Here is a 9,754-nt window from a genome sequence, read left to right on the forward strand (position 1 = left end):
CCATATCTGTTCACCAGGAATCTTGCCCTGAATCATATGATCATTAGATCAACAGGCTTATATGTGTGTTTTAAAAAAAATTTTTTTTTTTTGTAGAAATGGGGTGTCGCTGTGTTGCCCAGGCTGGTCGTTAACTCCTGGGCTAAAGTGATCTTTCCAACTCAGCTTCCCAAAGTTCTGAGATTATAGGTGTGAGCCTCTGCACCTGGCCACGTGTGTTCTTTTGCTGTACACTAATATGGCCTGGAAATTTAATAAGAGGGAGACAGGCTAAGCATTGAGGTGATATTGGACAATGCTTTGCTGTTGCCAGAGAATTTCATGTTAAGCTGACACTGCTTTTTTGTGGCCTTCCATGTCAGTGGGAGCCAAAGCTGTGATCTGAGCTAGACAAATTAAACAAAGAGAGGAAAGTTTTATTTGTCAAATCTTTTTGGAGCACCTACTTATGCAGTGGAATTGAAGGTAAATGATGCTTTGTTTTCAAGTAATTTATAATCCAGTAAAGGAGAAATGTACTTCCCTTATCAAGTAGTATTGGATACATACTGTCCTGTTACTCAGCACATACTGAGTGGCTGCAGCCTGCCTTGAGCAGTTCAATCCTCTTAGCTTGTGCAGTGCACAGAAGTGATGGTGTATCAGACTGGGAGTCAGGATCTTCTTATGGGAGGAGGACTGAGGGGGACTTTGGGCTAAGTTTTAAGGTAGCAGGGAGCCAACGGAGGGGATGAGTGTCCTTGCACAGAGGCATGCACTGAGGAAGGAGCTGCAGGTCCTTTTTCTTTCCTCTTGTTCTTATGTTCAGGATGAACTATCTTTTCTTTTAAAGACTTTAAAGTTTTTTACTATGCATATATCAAAACACATGTATCATATATTTATGAATATGTTTAGTAGAATCACATGATTATGCCAATCTGAAACTTAATTTTCACTTGACATAAATCTTGGCTATAGTTTTTTTCTCACTGAAAAATAGTTACCTCATTCTTTGAAATGTATGCAGACCACTCTATTGAATTTTTAAGTAATTACATGATGTGGATATAGCTGAATTCACTTCTCTTTCCATTCACAGCATCCTTTCTCTGGGGCTATTATCACCCCCTATGCAGTTCACTACTGTTCTAAGTGCTAACACCCTAGATTAATTTTGCCTGTGAGATATCAAAGATATGGGGCCTGAGTCTAACTGCATTAGCTTTTGTAAAACAAAGCTGAGTTTCAGATCAACTACAATACCCACTTAGTTATTCATACTCAGCATAAGAGCCCTCCATTTTTACTGGTGGGTTTCTCCTCCTAAATGTGTGGTTTCAGATTAACCTCCCAGAATGAAGTAAACTGGCTTTTCTCTAAGTATCTTTGAACCGCTAAAGGACAAGTTACTGTGAGAGAGCAAAGTGGGACTTGGGATTATTTTTATATTTGCATTTTTTCTGCATTCTTTATTTTCCATTTATTAAAAAACCTCGCTATATGCTGTCTTTTTTTTTTTTAAGTTCAGGGGTACATGTGCAGGTTTGTTACATAGGTAAATGTGTGTTATGGGGGTTTGTTGTACAGATTATTTCATCACCCAGGTATTAAGTCTAGAACCCATTAGTTATTATTCCTGATCCGATCCTCTCCCGCCTCCCATCCTTCACCCTCCAATAGGCCCCAGTGTCTGTTGTTCCCCTTTATGGGTCCATGAGTTATCATTTAGCTCCCACTTGTGAGAATATGTGGTATTTGGTTTTCTGTTCCTGCATTAGTTTGCTAAGGATAGTGGCCTCCAGGTCCATCCATGCCCCTGCAATGACATGATCTCATTTTTTATGGCTGCATAGTATTCCATGGTGTACATGTACCACATTTTCTTTATCCAGTCTATCACTGATGGGCATTTAGGTTGATTCCATGTCTTTTCTATTGTGAATAGAGCTGCAATAAACAGACACGTGCATGTGTCTTTATAATGGAACAATTTATATTCTTTTGGGTGTATACCCAGTAATGATAGCTGGGTTGAATGGTATTTCTGTCTTTAAGGAATTGCCACTGTCTTCCACAATTGCTGAATGAATTTACACTCCCACCAATAGTGTATAAGTGTTCCTTTTTCACCACAACCTTAGCAGCATCTTTTTTTAAACTTTTTAATAGCCATTTTTTATTTGCAATAATGATCTAATTATTTGCTCTAATGATCAGTGATGTTGAGCTTGTTTTCATATGATGGTTGGCCACATATGTCTTCTTTTGCGAAGTGTCTGCTCCTGTCCTTTGCTCACTTTTTAATGGAGTTGTTTTCTTGTACATTTCAGTTCCTCCTAGACCTCTGTCAGGTGCATAGTTTGCAAAAATTTTCTTCTATTCTGTAGGTTGTCTGTTTATTCTGTTGGTAGTTTCTTGTGCTGTGCAGAAGCTCTTTAGTTTAATTAGATCTCATTTGTCAATTTTTGCTTTTGTTGCAATTTCATGATGGAAACGCCAAAAGCAATCTTTGCCCATGCCTGTGTCCTGAATAGTATTTGCCTAGGTTGTCTTCCAGGGTTTTTCCAGTGGCTCTGAGGACGAGAGCGCTTTCTTTCTATCCCTGCACTATTCCTCTCTATTGCCTTTTCCCATGTCTCTGCATTGGTCTCTTTCTGCTCAGGGCTGAGGCCCCGCTGTGGGAGCACCAATCGCATGGGAGGGAAAGGTGAGTCTCCTGGAGCTGGATGTTATGGAGGCCCCTCTCCCCTCATGTCTGAGGAGCCTTAGTGCTGTTTGGATTAAACTGAGTCTCGAGAATGCTCATTAGACGCTTGTTGAGGTCATTGCCTTACAGACTTCATTTTGGGGATTAGGGTAGTGAGCTGCCTATTTCAGTGGAAGTGTAGACCTTTGGAAGTTTCTTTTTCTTGAATTATTTTTTTCCAAATAATTTCACTGGGTAGTTACCAAGCTTGGGTAGCTGCTTCTGGAGTGAGATTTAGGGGCCTGAACCTCATCCTCTTTGTGGTGAATTTCTCTAGTCTGTTTCTTCTGGGTGGGAATGGGAGAGCCTGGATTTCAATGTCAGGCACAACTCTCAGTAACTGAAGAGTAAGTAGTTCCTCAAGCCCATCCACCCTCCTTTGCCCAAAGAAAACATTCCCCCTACCCCTATACCTTAGATATTATCTGGTTCTTAATTTTCTGATTTCTTTCTAGAAATGAGAAAGAAGTTCGATGACGGAGAAGATCCCTTGGATGCAGAGAGCCAGCAAGGAGGTGGCGGCAACCCTTTCCACAGAAGCTGGAACTCATGGCAAGGCTTCAATCCCTTCAGCTCAGGCGGACCGTTTCGATTTAAATTCCACTTCAATTAAACCAACTGTTTTTCTGCTCTTCTTCCTTAATTTTTTTAAAGATTAAAAACAAAGAAATCTTCCTCCGGGACCCTAATGAAAAAAAAATTCAAATCTTTGTTTGTCCATGACCAAAGAGTTGCTTTAATAGGAAAAAAATCTGTTCTTATCCCTGTTAGATTTATGGTTAATGGGTTTGCAACGGCAGGGAGGCAAGGAATGGTTCTATTTCTGACAGAGCAGCCTGTATCTGTTTTATGCTGTGTGGAGGAAGTGGTCTGAGGCAGGCTCACCTGTGGACGTGCTCACGTATTCTGTATTTTTCTACACTGGAGCTGAGATTCTTCTCTTCACAGCCTTGCAGAGTAAGTCAGTGCCTACAAATGTAAGAAGGAGCTGTAATCGTGAGAATGGTTAGTATTCTTAAAGAGAACATGAACGTTTTTGAGCTGTGCTTCGATGTGGTATAGTCACTTGTGAGTAGCTGTGAAAGCTTTAGTGTGCATGTGTTTACACCTCTGTGGTTTGTCAACATGGCTGTCACTGAAGAAGGAGCAAGAGACCATCTTTTAGGAACGCTGGCACCAAATGGTAATATATCCAGGCTTAGACTTTGGATTAATGTTAAATGTACATTTTTTTTTTTTTGGTTCAGTACCTGAAGAATACTGAAACTTGAATCTATAAATTGCTATGGACCCTTTTAATATTAAACACAACAAATTAAAAGTTATGGGTCAAATAGGTTCAGATAAAATAGTGGTGGCATTTAAAATAATATTGCTGAAGTGCAGATTGAAATACTTTTTAAACAACTGAAGTTCTGAGTTTTTATAGAGAATTTCATGTAATAAGACTGGCTTAGAAACGTAAAGTTGCACCGTCAACATAAATAAATACAGAATGCCATGGTTCCCACTTTTAAGTAAAGACGGTTGGCAGCTTCTCCTTCTCTTATACCAAGGCTTGACCTTATCTTAAAGGTCTCTGGTGCCTCCCACATGGGACTTCTCTGCTGGTATGTGTTAAACAGTAGGCCTGCCCTTCTACCAGATCTTGATGCCTCTGATGTTCTCCTGCCTACAAGAAAATACAGGCTTGCAAGTTTAGTCAGGTCTGGCTGTATTTCCACTGTTGTTTCATTTAATAAGATGACATCTCCTCTTGAGATACATCCTTCTTACCTTTTAAGAAGATACTATTTAAGAAGTGAACTATTCAGTCTTTGTATACTGAATGCTTTTTCCCTAAAAAATGTTACTTTAATCAAGAATATTGAATATTTATGGAACTCTTGATGCTGCATTTGAAAGCTGAGGGAATTACTTTAGATAGGAATTGCTACCTTTGTTCTGGAAAGGTTTTGTTTCTGCCTCAAAGCATTTTGAAGTGTTTTAACCATTAAAGGGTCTAATTTTTTAAATGAAATCAAGCATTTTAATTCACTGTGGGAGGCATCCTGACCACAGACATCCATAACAGCAAAGCACAAACCGTTTTCATCCCTAGTCTTATCCTGAAACATACGTGGACAAACTTTTATCTGGGAGACAAAAACCACATAGTTGAATTGAGCAAAACATTTAAGTGCTTTCTGCATCTATTTAGGAGTCTCTCTCTTACCAATAACTTGACAGTGCATTTGGAAAGCTAGTGAACACCTTGCAGCTTTCATTTTGCTTCAATGTTTTGATTCAAGCCAGTGTAAAAATAATTTCCAAGGCATTTCTGTCTATTATTTAGTAATCTCACTACTGGCTATGTCAGCAATATCTTTTTCAATCTCTTTCCTTTTGTATATGTCACTGACCTCTTTGAAATATAGTGATGGCTTTTACCTACTTTGAAAAGAATTTTCATATAGAATCAGAAAAAAAGGAAATATCAAATCACTTGCCCTCCACTTGGAGAGCACGACAGTTGCCAACAACAAGGGGTCAAGGGCCGCACAGGAGACGTGTCCCGGGCCTGGCCACCTCCCACCCGCTGCCCAGAGGCTTGTTTGCATTTTCATTTTTTCTGTGCTTGTAACAACCATAGTTTCAGTTCCTAAATTCTTATCATGGATTTAAGTTAGTCATCTTAACTGATGTGCAGAGTTACTTGCCTGTTTTCAGTGGAGAGAGAGAAGCAGCTCTGGTGCCAAATGCCAGTGCCATGGAGGGAAATGAATTCTCTGCAATCTGTTGTTTTGCTGATTCATGAAGAAAGTAACAACTGTTGAGTTTCAGCCTTGATGGCCATTGGCAATTTTCTGGTGTACACCCAAATGGAAAGACAGTCATTCCCTGCTTCCCCTAAATGGTGACTCAGAAGCAGCCTGGATGTTAAAGAGATAGTCACTCCCTTTGCCTGACTGTAGGATATCATTAGCCATTGTAAAACCGTACTACTTTCATTTTCCCTTGGGGACTGCAGGTGCCAGGTAAACTTTTTTTTTTTTTTTGAGACAAGAGTCTTGCTCTGTTGCCCAGGCTGGAGTGCAGGGACGCCTCCCGGGTTCAAGTGATTCTCCTGCCTCAGTCTCTAAGTAGCTGGGACTACAGGCGTGCAACACCATGCCTAATTTTTGTATTTTTAGTAGAAACGGGGTTTCACTGTGTTAGCCAGGATGGTCTTGATCTCCTGACTTCGTGATCTGCCCACCTTGGCCTCCCAAAGTGGTGGGATTACAGGCATGAGCCACCGCGCCCGGCCATCAGGCAACCTTTATGGCTCTTTCAGGAAAAGTGAAATCAGAGAGGGGTACCCTAGCCATAGCTCTGTTGTATTCTGCTCTTCTTTCCTTTTTGGTGAGCTCCATGGGTGGAGTTATCAGGGGTCTGTACTTTGTGGATATTCTGCCCAGCAGGAAGTATTAGACGTATCAGTCTAGAAGCACTGTGAAAAGTTTCCAAAACAGGAGACAAAATTTAACCCATTCCTCAGTTCTGAAAGTTTGTGCTGTCTTACCATGAATGGATGAAAACTTGAAAAAAATCTCGACAGCTTACTAATGTGAATCGGATGTAACATACTACTAACTCTACAATGTCTTTAGTCAGTATTAAAAATCTTTTTTAAAGTATTGGTATGAAAACAAATTTTTGTTGCCCTGATGATGGAATTTTGAAACTACCCATGGTTTAGGAGAAAACATAACTGTAAAAAAGGTAGCCAATAAAACCACAATTTGAAATTGATACCATTTTCTACTCACCATGGATGATGAAAAATTTCACCTTTAAATGGATCAGAAGTTGTCTTTGACATTTACCATGAAAAAACTACATAAAATGGCTCCCTGGTGAGGTTCCAGACACAGGGCCCTGGTGATGGGCTCTGCAAAGTTTTCATCGAGCACACGGCAATGGTATAACCTAGAGAAGTTCATGCAACTTTGTTGAATGTAGTTGACTTTTCCAAATTTATCAAGGAAGAAGGCAAATGTTAATTTGCCAACAACTAATATCCTTTTTCTAAATCAGATCATTCCTTTGTTGTTAGTGGCAGTTTATCCTGTAATTTCAAATGACGTTAAGAGGTGGGATTATTTGGGGTGTTTTCTTTTTGTTTACAGAAGATCTCATTTGCTGAATGATTTAAGAGTAAAATTAGCCACTGCGTGGCTTTGTGTATAGTAACCGGTTTTGTTGCACTTGTCTGTGGCTGACACACTTACCTGCAGTGGAAAGCCGAGCAAGGAGGAGGTAAACAATGGAGATGTTTGTGAAAATATTACTCTTACCATGAGGTTTTAGTTTGTTTTGAATGAGAGAAGACTAAGTAACTTAATCCATCTCAATGTAGTGTTTTAATAAATAAAAAACGAACCTAATATTTGAAATGGGTCTCAGACATGTCTACAAATATGGGTACTATTTTTATGCCCTTGTATTTTCACATTTAATAAAAATATTTATGGTCATATCAGTATTTCCATGCTTTTGATTCATTTTTGTTCTTGAATATAAAATTCTAAGAAAGTCCACCTTAAGAAAAGTATTTCCAACTTTGCTTCATGCAAAATCAGTGACTGAGGTGACAAAAGGGCTCTTCCTTTACACAAGCTGACAGAGAAGGTCAGAACACACAAAGCAGAAAGGGTTAAAACCTCTTAACCCTCAAAAGTCCTAGGACAACTGAGGACTTAAAAAGTGGACAATTCTTCCATTTCAGTACTATTAAAATGTAACACTTAAATTGGCTTTGTCTGAACATTTTCTCTTTCATACCCCATTTGTACGTTTCTGTTAAGATCCTAAGTTGGGAGGGAGGACACTATAGCCTGTCTCAAATTTCCAGCTACAAACAGAAGGAACTGTCTTCTCAGTTAATGTATTCTGCATAGCTTAAGATCCAAGGAGAGCTACAATGTGTAAATGTATATAGAACTTTTCCAGAAAGCTATTTTTTTTTTTTTTGAGACGGAGTCTCGCTGTGTCACCCAGGCTGGAGTGCAGTGGCGTGATCTCGGCTCAATGCAAGCTCCGCCTCCCGGGTTCAAACAATTCTCTGCCACAGCCTCCTGAGTAGCTGGGATTATAGGTGCCCACTACCATGCCTGGCTAATTTTTTTGTATTTTTAGTAGAGACGGGGTTTCACCGTGTTTGCCAGGATGGTCTCGATCTCCTGACCTCGTGATCCACCTGCCTCGACCTCCCAAAGTGCTGGGATTACAGGCGTGAGCCACTGCGCCTGGCCAAAGCTTCCAAATTCTTAATCCTCATGACATTGTGGCAATATATGAACAGCCAGTCTGAGTCTGAAGATAAACAGCATGAACAGGTGCAGCAGGCATGAGAGCTGCAGGGAAACTGCAAGAAGGGAGATCCAGAGCCTCAGGAGCTCTCACTGAGCAGGCACCAAGCCCGCTCCCTCCCTACCTCCAGGCCCAAATCAGTGCTTCATGATCTTTAAGAAAAAAAAAAAAAAATTCATTTTAATCTTAATGCCAGCTTACAGTTCACACCTCAGAGACCCTGAACTCTGCAAATCCTTTTATGCTGAGCAAATCCTTTGGGAATGCTTCGATGATAAACAAGAGCTTAATATGCAATTTATTGCTTTATACTAGGATTCTGTTTCTAACGAAGCATACAGGAGACAACTCAGCTTGCATGTCTATTTTGAACACATTTCCAACCTTCACTCAGGTCTGTTTTTCCTGATCAGCTGAGTCTGCTGGGATAAGCGTCACACGGACAGATAACTCCCAGGGGCTGGGCCGCCGTGGCTGGGAAGGGCCACTGGGAATGTTAGTGCCAAGGTCTGAGGAAACCAGAATTGAACATATTTAAAAAGCATAAGGGAGTAAAACCACTGCTTGCAGCATTCGTGAGTGGATTTCAACTGCTCTAAGTCTTCTTGTTGTTTATATACTTCCTTGTTATTACAGGAGATTTGTATAGGTATATCTTTGAGTATGGTGTGCCATTTGTAGGTACGGTTAAAAAGGATTTTTCCTTCTTACAGGTTTCCCTAACTACATGTAGTTTTGCTCCTAAGTATGAAGATGCTTTATCTCTAAAGTATCTTTTAAAAGGATAATTCTTTAGAGATAAAGCATCTTCATACTTAGGAGCAAAATTACATCTAGTTAGGGAAACCAGTATAAGAAGGAAAAATCCTCTCTAAAATATCTGTTAAAAGGATAAATCCTGGGCTGGCCATGTGATCCCAGAACTTTGGGAGGCCAAGGTGGGCGGATCACCTGAGGTCAGGAGTTCAAGACCAGCCTGGCCAACATGATGAAACCCCGTCTCTACTAAAAATACAAAAAATTAGCCGGACGTGGTGGGGGGCACCTGTAGTCTCAGCTACTTGGGAGGCTGAGGCAGAAGAATTGCTTGAACCTGGGAGGCGGAGGTTGCAGTGAGCCAAGATTGTGCCACTACACTCCAGCCTGGGCGACAGTGAGATTCCATCTCAAAAGGGATAATTCTTTTAACAAATGATGTACATTTCACTCTGTCAAATTTTCTTAGGATTTTAAATACCCTGTCACTTCATATATACCACCCGTTGCACTATTTTGTTTCCTGCAATGTTTGTGGCTTTGTTATCTCAAAGTGGAAAGAGTTCATTCTACAGTTGTTTGTGCAAACAAAATAGCATGTATTCCTCCTACTGAATGCAAACATTAAGCAATTGTGGAATGAAGGGAGGGCTCTCCCTGTAGGACAGGGCCTCAGATCAGAGGAAATTCATTATGGACACTGTACAATGAAAAAAAGCAGCATTAGCAAATCTAGAGCTTCTGTCCAAAAAGTTGCTACTGCTGTTAAGTATTAGGAAACAATGCAGGCATAAAAATATTCACTGAGCAGTTTACGATTTATATGAATGGATGTTAGCTCTTCACTGCGCTTGAAGATCCAATCACAAAAGCTCTCCACATGGTTCATAAACTCACTTGCCTTGTCATCCAGGCTCCAACCTCATGGGCCTTCTT

General features: G+C 40.3%; 1 protein-coding gene across 1 annotated transcript in view; it reads left to right on the plus strand.

Moving 5' to 3' along the window:
- The window catches only part of DNAJC3 (DnaJ heat shock protein family (Hsp40) member C3), a 107,662-nt gene extending 100,427 nt beyond the window's left edge, over positions 1-7,235 (plus strand). The window contains exon 12 of the mRNA XM_007960704.3: positions 3,184-7,235. Coding sequence (XP_007958895.1) covers positions 3,184-3,341 — 158 coding nt within the window. The 3' untranslated portion in view covers positions 3,342-7,235. The remainder of the gene's footprint in view (positions 1-3,183) is intronic.
- Positions 7,236-9,754: the final 2,519 nt, after the last annotated feature.

This window comes from Chlorocebus sabaeus, chromosome 3 (genome assembly GCF_047675955.1).
Source record: "Chlorocebus sabaeus isolate Y175 chromosome 3, mChlSab1.0.hap1, whole genome shotgun sequence".
Taxonomy (NCBI): Eukaryota; Metazoa; Chordata; class Mammalia; order Primates; family Cercopithecidae; genus Chlorocebus; species Chlorocebus sabaeus.